The following is a 16,476-nucleotide window of genomic DNA, read 5'->3' on the forward strand; positions in this document are numbered from 1 at the left end:
CCCATACAAACTACGTAAAAGAAACCTAGTCATTTCCAGCTGGCCTAATAGTGTGGCATTCATAGTTAAAGGGGCCCTGCACCCATATTTTACCCTCCGATTTTTACATCGGAACGCGTTCCTTGTATCGTCCTGAGATGAATGCAAAAAGAATTTTGGAGATAGGCGCACGGGAACGGAAGTTATTGAACTTACAAATTCAAAATAAAAGCAGACGACAAAAATTGGCGTACCCTTTCGTATTTCACTCGCCCAGTGACGTGTCACTGGAGTTTTGTCTGCTTCCAATCAAAACGCGAGTTACATTTTGCCATACCGGAACCCCGCAGCACATGGTGGCCTTCTAGTCGCAAGCGGGCGCCGCTCCTTTTGACGTGCACACGATCAAGTTTACTCAACACAATGCTGGCAGGTGACAAATAGCAAGGACGACACCAGCAGTTGATGGTAGGTACGCAAACACACCTAGACATCTCGAGCACATGGAAAATTGGAAAATCTGTGTAAGGCAGAAATGCAAAGCACAGTGTATTGATGAAGGCTGCGCCTTGAGTAGGCCGTTCGGCAGCGCCATCTGTGTCGCAGTTTCTGGTAAGTTAAAATCGATGCACAAATTGGTGTCCTTTTCGCAGCTGTAACGAGGATTAAACACATTAAAATGAGTAAATTCCACATACTAAGTGTGTCGCAAGCGTGTACTATGTATTATTTATTTCCCACCAATCAAAACGAACAGCATAAGTCACGCACGCTACCTCACTTCCTGTAACAGAAATTGTCGTTGTACGACGCTGCAATCGGCGCGGAAAGCCATTTCGGAAGCAAATTAAAATATGAAACGCTTCGTTCTCGCCGCTTTCGTTGGTGCCACAGCAGTCATCAAGACCCATAGAAAGCAAACGGCCGATAAAAACAACGTGCGTAATTGAGGGTGCAGGGCCCCTTTAAGAAATGTGTATAGCCGCCATTATCACTCGTTGGCTGTTGCTTAAGTAGGCTGCTGATAAGGGGGTCGCGCCTTCGATCCCAGTTTCTGTGTGTGCAATGTAATAACTCACGTTTGCCGTAGAGTTCATCTCTGCGTTAAATAGCACAACGCGGTCATAATTATTTCAGTGCTTGTCACTACAGCGTCTTTCATAGTCCTACTGTACTTGAATTGAATTGAACAGATTTTATTGGTGGTCTATAAATGTTTAGGATGAAGTATTTAGGGAAAGGAATAATTCGCTATGACGAATTATTCGCTATGACGCTATTACGTCGCAGTCGTAACGAGGTTTATTTTGTCGCGGCGTCGAGAGTGAACAAGCGCCACGGCCACGATGATCAAGAGCACACACCCGAAGACGATGATGATGAAAGGCAAACGCGTGATGATGATTACAATACCACAGAGATGAGGAAGAAGTGCATAATAAATGCCTACAATATATAACAAGTTGTAGATAAAACGTACTACTATTTTGGGAATCAGAACAGTCTACGGATGGTGTACCAAAGAGTTTAATGCAACTATTGTCGTTGACAAAATTTCATGGTGGTGCCGTATAAAGGGCCGTGTAACTTCCCCGCGCTCTAAGAACAAAACCATCAGCACGGCTGCACCGAATTACCCGGCAACACGGCGCAAAGTGTTTTTGCGTGAAGTGGTGTTTAACGAGTTAGCGTCGTGCACTGACCCGTGTAATGAAGTTGCGATGGCGGCCCCTTGTCAATGTCCTCGACGTCCTTGACGTAGCCCTCGGGCAATCCCTTGAGTACGCAATGCTTGTGCTTGGTGGTGCCCAGCCAGAGATGCATGCGCAGCTTGGCTTGAACCATCCAGCGTGCGCTCTGGCTGACTTTCTTGCCAGGCTGAAAGCAGGCAATTCGGCAGTAGCGAAAGGAACACGAGGTGAACTACTTATCGCGAGCCATTGGATAGGGAATCTAGCTAGGAAATGGGAGAATCTAGGCTCTCCTTATTTACACTGAACGCGTGTGGCTTTGTTATACGGGAAGATAGCGTTACTGTACAGTGAGGGTTAGCCTTACTTCTGTACAACGTGAGAGCAAGGCTGCCTCGTGAAGTTGTAGGGCGGTTAGTTTTCTTGGAAAGAATGCGGACAGTGCTCATGAAAGAATCGTGCGATAGGCGTGCGGACAGGGGAGGGGGGAGGGCTGGGTGAATATACAGTTTAGTGTAGGCCAGTAACGATATGTGTCGTCATATGTCACAAACATGTCTTGAATGAAATTCTGGAGCTCCGTTCGCAACTCGTAAAGAACGCACCGCAAGTACGTTTACTTACAACACAATTAAGAAATATCGTGATATACTGAAACTCCTCAATGTCTGTTGAAAAGTAAATGCCCAATGAAGTTATGTTGTGGCCAAAAGTTCCTTTACGTTACTGCTTTCTGACTGTGTTGAAACGGCGGGCAGTATTTTATTCTTAATCAAGTTGTAGTACACGGCAGCAACATCACAAATCTCACGAAGGCACTTAGCCTTTTGTTGGTTTCTCTGCTGGTTCAATAAATGTAATTTGTTTCCTAGTCTCAGTTTGACAATAATTTTTGAGCACTGGTGTTGTGCACCTAGTGCTTGTAAAGTAGTTATTCCCACCAGCAAAAAAGCGCGGTTTCATTTAAACACGATAGAAACATCTTTTTTTACTCCCTAGATACGTATTAAAGAGCAGCAGCACATGAAGCTATAAGCAGGTAGCTTTTAATAGGCTAGCAATACGAAAAGTAGCAGCTAGTCCAAAGCGAGCCGCGACGTTCCAATTAAGGTGTACAGGAAAGCGCGTACTTGAGTTCACGGCCACAAAGCTCGGGGCAGTGCAATAATTGGACCTTTATTGCTGTGGTTTAAATATGCCTAAAAAAATATCCACACACAAGGAAAGCTATAATAAACAGTGAAGAAAACAAACAAAAGTGTGAAAAGAAAAAAAGATAGAAAGACTTCAGACATGGGCTCATGCAGCGTTCATCAACCTCCAAGTCACGATATTTCTGCCTTTTTTTCCGACACAGTATCTTCATTGCTCATTGATTCAGCAATTTTTTTTTCACAGCAGTACTTAGTGACGAGAACAGCACACACATCTCGCCCATAGCTGATCTATTAACCTAACCGCACTTACGTAACTGAACCTAAGTAGACATGCTGTCGATTCAGCGGCAGCTTCTTCATCAATAATTCTCATATACAACTGATCTCTTCAAAGTAAAGCAGTGCAAGCTTACTCAACCTAAGTTTGTACTGACGTCGCATAATAGTTCAACCAACACGGAGGCCCCACACATACCCGATAATACCTAAAATAAGCTAAGACGTTGTTGAACTTTTCAAAGGAAGCTCTGTTCTGGAAATGAAATCTTTCATATTTAGTGTTGACAGCTGACACAAGTGGTGACGCTTCGTTTTGCATTCTTTTGCTTTCCTAATTAGTTTCCTCTCATTTTTTCTCGCATGTTGACTTGTGTACGTCTTGTAGTTATCGCAATAAATTGCGAGTTCGTAGTCAAATCAGCGTCCCGTTAGGTGTGCTGTTGTGCCTTGTTCGTGCTACTTTGATCTTTGAGGTGGTGTATATTACCAACTAGCTTACTTTCGCAGTAGGTAGCGGCGGTATATGAGCGGTGCTCATTAGCAAGCTATGCAAGGATAGCGAAAGGATAATGAGTTTTTAAAAAGGCAGCGGCAAAAAGAAACGTTTCATATCTATGTGCAGGTTGTCTTCTACATGTGCTGGGCCAAGCAAGAGCGGAGAATGCAGTGTGCATGGGTTCACTCTAAAAGCGTGCGGATGCTGGCTAAGCTAGGTGAGTGATCATACCTTGAAATAACTATAATCGTCGCCGATGCCTTTGTCCTAAACAGAAAGATTGGTTTTACAAAATCAGAACAAAGTTTGATGCTTCTAGATAGCGGGAGAAAGCGATCACGTGATCAAACAATAGACCTCAATACACACGTTAGCTCCTTCCACTTATGTTACAGATATAATAGAAAAAGTACAGACAATATTATAATGCGAAGCATTTTATGCGGGAAGTAATCTGGAGTTTATGAAGCATTTCTGGGTCAGTAGGGAAAAAAGTTCGGAACAAAATTTGGGGTAACAAAAGATCCAGTGGTGCCAATTAGGGTATACAAAGCATCCTATACGGTTATAAAAGAGATTGAATCTATGCTAGAGCATTGATTACTTTTGCAAAAGAAAGTATAGCTTGTGTGAAGTCTGCTGTATATGACTAATACGAAGACTGGATCATATTAGCTAATAGTGACCCAGTGGTAGCTCATTTTGGAAATTACTGGCTAACTGATGACCACTCTTGGCTACTGTAGGCAATCTGCTCTGATAAAAATGTAATAGCGATGCCACAACAATGTAATGGTTGTGGCATCGCTATTGTTATACTATTGTAATTGCAGTGCTGTTGTAATACACGTACACTACTACGCCTACGCGTTACTTCATAAAATGCTTCGCACATTACAATAGCTTCACTAACAAAATTTGCCGCTAATTGTTGTTTGCTGTTGTTGTTTTTCCTTACTGAAGTGGAACTCCGTTCCACATACAATCAAGAATATTACGTGGAATTATGAGCCTTACATTTCGTGGTGATATGCCTATCGATTAGGTTAAAAATATTTGCAGAAAATTTTTCACATATAGCCTGATTATGGTGGAAAGAGATAACGGGTGCAAGCATCCAAACTCACAATCTTCTACTTTTCTTTTCTTGTTCAAAAAACGGCAATTTCTTCAAATGTGACAACTCTCTTCTAAGGTTTCGTGCCAAGATTTCGGTAACCTTATCTTGGTTTTTCGTACTGCTTAGCTAACATTACCTTGACATTCAGATTAACATCATGCGTAGTTTTAAGACAAGTGTGCGTTCACATACGAAGCAATAGTTGGGGTATTCATTAAACACCAGAAAGTGCTACTGGTTGTTGTGCAACTGTTCCTATAATTGTCTTGTGCTAAACCAATGCTGCGAATCTTTTAAAAGTGTAATTAGCATTTACCAAGAACTGCCGTAAAGAAATTGACGAGCACATCAACCACCGACAAACTGTGCAATCTGCTGCCTATATCCTATACAGTTGTGAAACAAGCTATTGTGATTGCCTCAGTTTTTATAGCACTTTAACTTGAATACATTGCCATAATTAAGCTCCATTCAAAGACTACGTTGCAGAGTCGCAAAAGTTCCCCGCGTACTTCATTTGATGCCTTGAATCGTTTGATTACATGAAGTGTCGTTTTCTAATCAAAGAGTAAACTATAAGTCGGCCTCCTTACCTTGAGGAAAAGCGTCTGCACTTTGCCGCAGAACTTGCCAGTCTCTTCTTCAATAATCGAGTAGATAAGATCTCTCGCTGGTATGCGGTGGTAGGCGACCCGCTTGCCACCGCTTATCATCCACACGAAAACATCAGGCAGGGCATGTTGAGGCTGAATACGAAATCCCAATGATGTCAAACTGAGATAACAATAATCTTCTCTTTGCGACAAGTAATTGTCAAAAGGCAAAATCATACATCAATAATGAATTCGTTCACTATGCTGCTCCTCTTCCCTGCCATTTCTTTCAAGCACCTACACTCCCCTCTTTACGCACCAGCTTATTCTCATTACTCTAATGTAGGAAGAAGACTTAGTTCAAGAAACCTTTGCTAAACAACTTTTTGCTTAAAAAAGAGTTGTTATCCTGATGAACACAAGTCCCTTTGTTTAGGGACTGGCTTCATCACAAGGATCCTTCTGATGGGTGCCTTATGTTGATTACTTGAAACGTGGTATGTCGCGGACTATATGTCTCTAGTGTCCCAAAACCAGCCTTCTTTTTTTTGTACTTCGTATTTTCATTCGACGATAGTTACAATGATGGTCTTCTTACGCTAATGGTGATTATTTTCATCTTTCTTCTTGCAATGATGACGCTGATGGTGTTATTCTTAACAATATTGTCATTAATGTTATATTTAACGGGTATCATTATCGACATTTATCTGGCATTGATGACGTTGATGATGTCATGCCAACGATGGCGGTTCTTACCATCGTCGTTCTCATATTATGATTATGATAACTGTCACTATGGTCTGAATCTTCACCACCACTCCGAACCTCCTCGTAAGTCATTGCACTTGAGGTAAACGAAGGAACTGTCGCAGCTTTGAGCAGCGATATACAAGCGCATGTGTAATCTGAATCGGCGTATGTTGTAAATGACTGTGAAGATATGTGTGTACCTGGTGTCTCTCTCTCTTTCTATTTATTCTCAGCCTAAGTTTCCCCAGTTTCCCTGAGTAGGGTAGAAAAACGAACTTTTGCTTCTGGTTAACCTCCCTGCAATTCATCTCTCCTGCGTTTTCTTTTTCGCTGGGCTGTTGTGTTTCTAACAGCAATACTACACTAAAATACTTCGTTGAGCTAACCATGTACTACCGCAAATTTGATGTTTCGAGGTAGCGGCAGAAAGGGATCACGTGACCACACAATGTTACGGGTAAATTAGACAACTTACATCGTCGACAAGGTCCCCCATCTTCTGCAGGAGAGTGTAGGTACTCCTCAGTTTCTCCTTGAACGAATTTTTTGTGACCAGCGCTTTCATAGTCCGTGCCATACTCCGAACGTGATCCTGTTGGAGATAACAAAATTATTAAAGAAAATGAGCAGGCTAGGCATTCGCGACATATTTTGCACTTATGCCCCTGTACAGCATCATCTACTTTAAATAATGACTTTAGACTCACAACACACCTTCAGCATGACTCTTGTGCTGGAGCTCTTCTACTCAGATGACCTTACGCACATGAAATGTGATAATAATAATAATAATAATAATAATAATAATAATAATAATAATAATAATAATAATAATAATAATAATAATCAATCATTTATCAATCAATCATTTATTTAACGTGCCCAGTAACAACCGTGAGGTCTTTGTGCAGGCGCACGCAAAAAAAAATCAATAAAAATAAACAATACAATACAGACAGTCTTCAGAAATAAAAAGAGCAAAAACACGTAGACAAAGAGAAATGAACACAAAAGGGGAGGAGTAAAATAAGACAATATGAGAAATATTGAAGGGGAATAAAAAATTAGATTGCATATATACAACTATGCGGAAAGACGGAGAAGGGAAGACTTTGTACATTGTGCCATACTATGTCAAAACAGTGCAAAGCTCGGATAAAAACAATGATTGTGGACTATGAAAAACGTCAAGATCAAGAAAATTAATATTATAAAGACTTTGTATTCTGTGAACGGTAGAGTGTTGGAAGAAGCAGGCGGGTACATGAAACGGTCTGTTCTCTCTGGTTAACTTACGCGGAATTCGAAAATTAACACAATTGAGAAGTACAGGGCAGGATATGATACCGTGGACTAGCTTGTAGAGAAATAAGAGATCAGAACGATTTCGTCGGCAGTGAAGTGATGGCAGTGATAATGATTCAGCAGTACTTGAACGAGGTCCAGAGTCACTTTTAGCAAAGCGATGGTTATATATGCTATTCTATTTTTTTTTTGAGGAATTTTTTCTGGACTCGTTCAATGGTGTTACCGCTGGATTGAGCAATGCCATTCCATATCACGGACGCATACTCAAGTTGCGGAAGACATATTGCCGTGTACAATTTATGTAGGGCCATGGGAGACCTGAATTCTCGAGATATTCTACAAACACATCCGAGAGAACGAAGGCCCCGCATAGCAGCACGCTCAACGTGAGAAGAAAAGTTTAACGCGCTGTCAACAACAACACCAAGATCACTGATTTCATAAACCTTGCATAACGGCACAGAATTGACAAAGTATTGAAATGACACGCTAGACGTTTTGCGAGTGATAGACATGAATTTTGTCTTTGAGGTATTTAGAGAAAGGTTATTGCCGTTGCACCATTCGGGAAAAGAACACAAATCTGACTGCAGCAAGCGGCAGTCGTTAACTGAATGAATTTCCTTAAATATCTTGATGTCATCGGCATACAAGAGGAAAGAAGAATTACGAATGGCAAAAGAAACATCATTAACGTAAATTAAAAATAGGAGTGGGCCTAATACCGACCCTTGAGGGACCCCACTAGTCACTTTATACAAAGAAGAGGTTTGGCCATTTACGGCAACATAACAAGATCTATTGAGCAGATAGCTGTGCAAGAGATTCACAATCGACAAGTCAACGTCAAAGTTCGCAAGTTTAACCATAATCAGTGTGTGGCTGACTACGTCAAAAGCCTTGCTCAGGTCACAGTAGATTACGTCAACCTGTCCTCTCTGAGAAATAGGTGTGGAGATCTGCGTCATGAAACTAGCAAGATTTGTGGTAGTTGAGCGGCCAGCAAGAAAACCATGTTGATTTGGAATCAATGAGTTTTTCACACTAAAAGACAATATTTTGTGAAGAGCCAGTTCGAAGATCTTTGATGTGGCACATAGTAGAGAAATCGGGCGATAATTAGAAACATCTGTCTTAGAGCCCGACTTAAATACTGGGAAAACACGAGCAGTTTTCCACATGCTAGGAAATGTGGAAGTGTCCAGGCAGTTATTAAATATCGTAGTCAGTACTGGGACAAATATAGTACCATATGCTTTTAGTATGGCGGAGGGGATGCCATCTGGGCCACATGATAAGGATGGTTTTAAGCGCTTAATGCATTCGCCGATAAGATTTTCATCCAGCGACAAAACACTGGATGAGCTAACTGCCTTGGGCTGTTGTCTGATATCAGTGCTGGAGTCTGAGGCCTTATAAACGGATGAGAAATGTGTGGCAAAACAGTCAGCGACGGCGTGCACTTCTACCCCATTTGAGTCTAGTAGTCTGAAGGACTCTCCGCTTTTGCTAGACCGTTTACGTACATACTTCCAAAACTCAGCCGGCCTGTCAGAGGCGCTTTTTTCTAAGACTTCAATGTACGAACTATGATCCCGTTTATATAGGCGTTTAGAGAGAGTTCGAAAAAAGCTGAACTCTTCCTTCCACTCGCTGGATGGAGAACATTTAGATTTCCTGTGTGCGTGATCTTTATGCTTCAGTGCACTGATAAGTTCAGATGAGAACCAGTGGGGATATTTACGTTGTTTAGGTGTATACTGGGGAATAAAATTAAGCATGCTGCTCAGTACAAGCTCCGTAAACCGATCAACCTGGTCATCAGCATTAGGTTTGTCAGTAACCTGTGACCACTCAACGGTGGACAAGTGATGATAGAGGCCCGTGTAATCACCTCGCTTGAACGCAAATCTTGGAGATTTGTTTACGTAACTGCTGTAGCTCGTTGTTTCGGCTGATGCAGATAATCTTACGTTAAGTGGTGGGTGGAATTTGTCCGGACGTACAAGAGAGATGTTGGAGCGGGAAACTTCAAGGGGTTGATCGTTTGACACACACAGGTCTAACACGTTGCCACTGGAATTGACGACTGAATTATGTTGCACTAGGGAATTAAACGCCAGAAAGTCCAAGAGCAGGCTGCACTTTTTCTCTGTGAAATGATTGTAATGAGAAAAGGTAAGCGTGCTCCAGTCAATTCCAGATGCATTGAAATCCCCAAGAACAATAATTCCGTGCCCACTATGAGAAGATATCACAAGTTCAATAGAAGACATGACATCGTGAAACGAGGCAGGGGAAATGCTGGGCGGTAAATAGAAGCATCCAATCAACAATTTTTCACGGCGCTCAAGGTTGATTTCTAGCCAGATCGATTCTTCGATAGTTTCTAGGTCTTTCCGTCTAACGGATTTCAGTGAATTGTCAATGGCAATCAGCATAATAATAATAATAATAATAATAATAATAATAATAATAATAATAATAATAATAATAATAATAATAATAATAATAATAATAATAATAATAATAATAATTTTGCAATATATTTGATTAGTGCCTACGCACAAGCCTGATCGAAGAATTTGAATTCCAGATCGTGCGATTATGCAAGAACAACAGACATCGACGTTTTTTTTTTTTTTTGCATGTTAAACTTATGCATTTATTCTCCTAGGTTGCCCTGCGTTCAATTTAGGCTGCGATTGTGCTACTTACCTCAATAAACACAACAAAAGAAGATGCTCAGCTAGCCATTGTAGCTATGTTAATACCCCTCTCTTTTAAAGCGACGGGTCAACAAGTTTGCAGAAAACGGAGACAGCTGTTATTTTTATTTGAAGCGTATTTGACGTTAATTCGTTCGAATATACAATCTAGTACCATTGTCAACGTTCATGTGCTATTGGTCTAGTGCAAGCTCATTAAAATATACTAATCTGCTGAAACAAAAGTAGTATTTCTTCTTTCGAGATGACGAATTTCCAGGAAGTGATATCATTAATATGGTAAACTGCAATCGAGAGTAGCACAGACAGCAGGTAGCTATCGACTGGGCTCACTAAGTCCTTTCTACGTTCTTTGGTTTTCCTTTATGCTGTTTGGTCTTTGATATTTGGATTTATATCACGATAGAATCTTTTGTAGTATCTGGGACAGGGCTTGTCATGAGCGTTCCTTAACCACGTTTTTATGCATTCACAAAAACCTCTGGAATCTTGACCGTTCTTTCGTTATGAGTATGTGTCTTTGAGCTATAAGGTCAAGAACAACAACTTACCATTTCTCGTTGGCAGTGCCTGAGGCGCTCCTTGTCAAGCTTCGTCTTACCAGTGGGACCTTGGCTCTTTGCTTGGTTCAGATAACGCCTACAACGGACAAAAATACGTCAGACATTGCTGCACTCTTCCTAATCAGACTGGATTCCACGTAAGCCTACAGGGTTTCTTACAGCGACAATCATACTCTTATTTTTTTGTTCCACTCGCAGGCTGAGTGAAACACACTTGCAGTCTGCAAGTATGTATCGATTATTGGAGCACACATGCAAGAAGAATCCGCTTAGTAGTACACACTTGCAGGAATGTTCCTCGAAGCAAAAAGTACTTGCCAAAACGTTCCACTAAGTAAAACATATACTTGCGAAAATGTTCTACTAAAGGAAACATACTCGCAGAAATGCTCCGCTAAGCGGAAGGTACTTCACAACATGCTCCATTATTTAAAGCATACCTGAAAAAAATGTTTCACAGAAATGCTACATGTAAGTTGAACATATTCTAAAAATGTTCATCTTTATCGAACATATATCAAATGCGATTACGAGTGTAATGTTGGTCGAGCCGTACGTATTGTCCTGCTTTCCTGCTGAACATTTTAAATAATACCTCGGGTTTTACGTGTCAAAACCACGATATCATTATGAGGCACGCCGTATTGGAGGGCTCCGGAAATTTTGATCATGTGGTGTTCCTTACCGTGCACTGACATCGCACTGTAGACGTGCCTCTACTGTTCAGCTTCCACCAAAATGCTGAAGATTTTTGACGGGGTGTTATCGTTAACACCTACCTGGCATGCAGGGCATTCAACATTAATAATGAGCGCATCTGCCGCGTTTGTAGAGCGTCCAAATTATCAGTTGCTACGAACCCTTGCAATGTACTGCCAGATTAAACCGGTGATATGTGTGAACCATGGTAAGCCTGGCAGTATTGTTCCCAATCACTTTAATCGCTGATTGATGTAACGACACGAACACAGAATCCAGAGAACTGATGAAAGTTACCAGAGGTTGCTGGAAGAAGCCTCTGCTGTGCAAGTGGACATAAAGCGGGTGCTCGTCTTTTGCAACCGTCCAGTAAAATATGTGCTTTTAATAGACTCCTCTCTTGGCAACACATTATGTTTTACGATGACTTAGATGCGTGTTCTATTTGGTGGCTGCTAACGTTTACTGGTACGTTGGTTTGGCGATGTTGTTGGTTTTCCACGGCCATCGTTTTGAGCGTCGTTGGCTTGCTTATCAAGTCATGTTACCTGCTCATACCACTTCATTCAGTGATAACTACCCTCAATAAAACTAAGCATGATGCTAATGGTTTTATCATTGCCGACGATGATGATTACAATAGCATTGGCGTTTGCGATGCAATTAACAATTAATCTCGCGTCACTGCACTCACTCGGCTCCGGTGTAGAGTTCTTCGAGCACACCTCTCAAACGACGGTCGGTGTGAGATTTTTCGAGACGTATCATTTCTTGAATGTCCGCGAGACCGGCTTCCTGCAAAAAAGAAAAAAAGAGAAAAAATGTGATCAGAGCACGAAAGATTTAACATCGAGACACAACCTGTGTTTAGCAAACGAGACCTCTACAAGAAAAACTGTACGAGGTATAAAATTGTTATTAGCGTTAGACAAGATACAAATATCATGGCTCCATAGTTTGCTGTCAATTACTTTAAGACACAAGGCAAGTGAAATAGGAAAGTGTTTGAGTTCTATAAGTGCCTTCATTTCTGTTTAATGCATATCTCGCGACTTTCCGCGAAAGTCCGCGAAATTTCTTGCGAAATTTTTAATAGAAATTCTGTATGCTGTGGTTCAATAGAGTACGTGTCGCCTTCAGTAGACGTTCTATGGATATTCAAGCGCGTGCCGTGCTCCATTTTGGTAAAAAGACTTTCGCACAAGTGCCCGTCTTACGAGCTTCTCTTTGACCCGGAGGATCATGTTGGAGTTGTAGAGGCGCCTTCGGTAGTCTTGCCACGAGCTCTTCACCCACAGGCAGGGCTTGTTGTCTCCGTACGGTAGGTGGTAGTAATACCTGCGGGAAGATAGCACACATTGTGTAATAACCGAACCCTCAACCTTCGCACGCCAAGGTTGTGGGTTTGGTCCCCGCAGGCGGCGAATTGTCTTTTCGTTCACTTTAATTCATTTGCATTTCATGTCATAATTACTATAATTGAATTAAACACTACAAATCAGAACCCAAATGCTTTCTTTGACTTGACGTGGTTGCTTCCAATACAAACACAGACCCCTAGATCCATTCTCCTTATTTTTTTTATATACAGTGAAGAAAGCTTATGTATAATGTTGTTCCAGACCTGCTGTACGTAATTACTTTCTGTTTGCGTTTCATATCCAGATATGCATATTAGTACGAGGAAAAAATCAAGCCTATACTGTTGGTCCGATTGGTCGGGGGGTCGAATCCAGGCCGTGGCGGCCGGATTTCAATGGAGGCCAAGTGCTAGAGGCCCGTCTGCTTAGATTTAGGCGCACGTTAGGAACCCCAGGTGTTCGAAATTTCCGGAGGCCTCCACTACGGCGTCTCTCATAAGCATATCTTGATTTTGGGATGTATAAGCCCAACAATTTTTATTAAAAGTCAAGCCTAGCTGTGTTTTCCCTCTTATGCGTATCTTTGGGTCACATTTGCACACGTTTCCATCAGTCACCTGTCCGAGGTGATGGGCTTGACCGGGTGGCTGGTCGAGTGCGAGATGACCGGCTCGACGACCACGGACTCGAGCAGCGCTGCCCTCTCGTCGCTGCCGCTTCCACTGGCAGACTCGAGCGAGTCGTCCTTCCACTTGCTCGCGCCGTCCAGCGTGTTGCCAGAATTGCCTGCACGGAGGCAGGAAGACCTTCGTTAACGCGAGGTAAAACCGGCCCTGTAGAACATTTGCCCAGTCTGCCCACAGTAAATTACAGCAAACTTGCTTTTGTTTTTTGGCATGTTCGCAAGTCTGTTCATTTCGATGAGCAGATCACAATGATGCGCTTGAGTTTCGCGTTGGGTCAGTTTCCTTGATCGCAGCGAGCGTTACGTATAAGAGCATTATGAATTTGTCGCAGAACGTGAGGTATTACTGAGAATCGCCCCAACTCGGACGTAAGCGACCTTTTGTTCGAGCGAGGATATCGAAAGTTTAGAAGAGAGCTGCTCTCGCTCCTCGTACAGTTCTTTCGTGATCATCGGCGTGTGCAGGGTTCCCCAGTAGGGAGAGCAAACGTTCACCAAAACGTCCCCTCCTCCTCGCCTCGTTTGGTCGATTCCGAAAGATAGCACGCATATTGTAGTAGTGGTAACTTCGGAAAAGAAAGAAAACAGGAGAAGGAGAGGTAAGAATGACTGTAGCGCCAGTCTGTCTCTCCTCTCCTTCTCCTGTTTTCTTTCTTTTCCGAAGTTAGCGCTACTACAATAGGCTCGGTAAACACCAACTCGCCCAAGAAGTTATCCTGAAGTTCGAAAGATACCAAGTTTCTCAGTGGATGCAAGAATAAAAATGAAGCGATGACGTTCTTCTCACAACGTCCTGCCTTTGGTCCCCGGCTTTCCGGGCGTGACGGTGGGAGGTAAAAAGTTCTTGGAATGCAGCATGAGGGGCCCTCGGCCACTGTTATCGTCAAAAAAAAACCTTCATGGCCATAAACAAGCACTTTAAACAATTACGGGGCAGGTCCGACATAGAAACGGTATGGGGGCAGACTTGGCGCATCCACTAGATGATTAGGGGGGGGGGGGGGGGGGCGTGGCCCTGCTATGTGCGCACTGCTATGTCCACGATACCGGATTTGAGTGCGATGGAGGAATGTGTGGGTCGACGTAGTTTGAATAAGGCGCAATGAGCTGCTACTAGACGGCACTTGGTGAACTTCACACTCTACCGCCTCGGACAGCACAATTAAAGCCGATAATCGAAAGCGGACGGACGTTGAACTATATAGTGTATATGCTTTTCCACGCACGAAGGGCCGCTCGCACCCCACCTATTATAACAGTAGAAGACCTCTTTATTTTCATGATTTCTTTCGTGGTTTGTTTGTTAAAGAACATATGCGATAATGGTTTTGCACATGAAAATTCCTTCCCGGCTTATCTTGCATGACTTACGCTTATGTAATTCCTATGATATAGACTGCTGCATTGTGCACTGTATTCAAAACAGAACATGCTAGACAGCCGGTACATACAAGTACGTATCAAATTCATTCGTGGGTACTCGTGTCATTGCGTTTTCAACACGCACGTCTTCAATTCGGAGCATGCTATAATTTCACCTCTACTACGTTCATTCCTCGCGCATCGTGCACATGCAATCATTTTGTTTTGGTACTCAGGTCACCCTAGTGAGATATGTGAACCTCCTTGTATAGAATTCAGCTCACCTATGCTCAGTTCAAAGTAGATGGGCTTCTCGCCAACTTTCCGGTCGATCATGGATGCTTCCAGGATTGCACCGAACAGAAGGAAATTTTCGTTCTTCGCGTAGGAGGCCTGGTAGTGATAGAAAAAGGCAGAATTTCTACTTTTGTCTTTCACAAAGACACCGACATGTCTCGTTTGTACAGTACTCACGGATTGAAGTGCGATATCGTTTTGTTTAGTATAACGAACTAACAACTGCTATGAGCAACTGCTCGTGATAACCGCTTCATGTCGCTTCACATCTGGCCGCAAAAGGTAATGTTGGCTCCGGCGTAGGTGTTCGAGTCAAAACTACGCCGATATCGCACGAACTGTATAAGCTGGAAACGAAAGCACGTGCATTACCTGACCCTAAATTTTTTTCGCGCTTCAATTCGTGGGTACTTTACGCACTAACGTCTGCTAAAAAAGAACCATTGACCTCATATATTTAATGCACGTATGAGCATCAGTTGTAGCAAGGGACGTATGCGCTCCATGACACAAACAAAAGGCACCTCATGGAAATATATGAGCGTGCTTACGCAGATACGTAATTAAAACAAACAGCAAATCATACACCTTCTGTTAATTTAAGATAGCTTAGATAACAGTGTCCACAAAAACGATTATTCACGCAAACGATCAGTAAAGTTTAAGAGGCCTTGCTTGTCTCAACGCCCTTGACTTTATCAGCGGGTGACAATTTCGTAACGTCGCTCGCTTTGATTTCCGAGCACAATTCACCTATCTCTTTCCCTAGTGTATGATAGCATATTAGTTTTTCTAAACTGGTTAGCATCTCTGCATTTCCTCTCTCTCTCTTGTTCCTTTCCTGAGGGTTGAAGGTAATTCAACAGGTCTTGCTGAGTGAATATGCTGGGTGAACATCTTAACAATTCCAGCCGTCAGAGTTACTTCTAGTAACTTTTTTAGAGCCCGCTGGTTGGGGGCCCAGTAAACTCACTTCGTTCACTGGCGGCGTGGGTTCCAGCTCGACGCTTGATTGCGTCATGTCGAGCGCGTCGAAGATCTCGGTGCGCATGGCGATAAGGAGTCGTCCCCGGTACATGACTCCTTCGCCGAGGCCGTCGTTCAGCGGCGCGTGCTCCTCGAAGAGCGACTTTTCGCGCGTCGATCCATACAGGTAGATGAAAGAGGGGCCGAACGTCGGAAGGAAGCCTGCGCCAGAAACGAGACAAGATAGAGGAGGTGACGGATTGATTGATTTGTTGAGGTACTCACTACTGCTGAATTCACTGATTGACCAGTAAAATGATCAGCGTATTTTTTATTGATTGCTTTACTGAGTAACCTACTGAAGGATTCAAAGTGGAGGTGAAAGCGAACGGGTGAAACGCAATGCGATATAGAAGCATAAACAGGAATAAGGTGCCC

At 42.7% G+C, this 16,476-nt stretch overlaps 1 protein-coding gene across 1 annotated transcript in view; it reads right to left on the reverse strand.

Moving 5' to 3' along the window:
* Positions 1-1,682: 1,682 nt before the first annotated feature.
* Positions 1,683-16,476, reverse strand: part of LOC119406271 (otoferlin) — a gene marked incomplete at its 3' end in the record, with an annotated part of 36,171 nt that continues 21,377 nt past the window's right edge. Inside the window, 9 exon segments of the mRNA XM_049420023.1 lie at positions 1,683-1,857; positions 5,316-5,468; positions 6,544-6,660; positions 10,657-10,744; positions 12,062-12,162; positions 12,585-12,705; positions 13,346-13,514; positions 15,060-15,168; positions 16,046-16,260. Of these exon segments, the coding sequence (XP_049275980.1) occupies positions 1,683-1,857; positions 5,316-5,468; positions 6,544-6,660; positions 10,657-10,744; positions 12,062-12,162; positions 12,585-12,705; positions 13,346-13,514; positions 15,060-15,168; positions 16,046-16,260 (1,248 nt within the window).

This window comes from Rhipicephalus sanguineus, chromosome 10, assembly GCF_013339695.2.
Source record: "Rhipicephalus sanguineus isolate Rsan-2018 chromosome 10, BIME_Rsan_1.4, whole genome shotgun sequence".
Classification (NCBI taxonomy): Eukaryota; Metazoa; Arthropoda; class Arachnida; order Ixodida; family Ixodidae; genus Rhipicephalus; species Rhipicephalus sanguineus.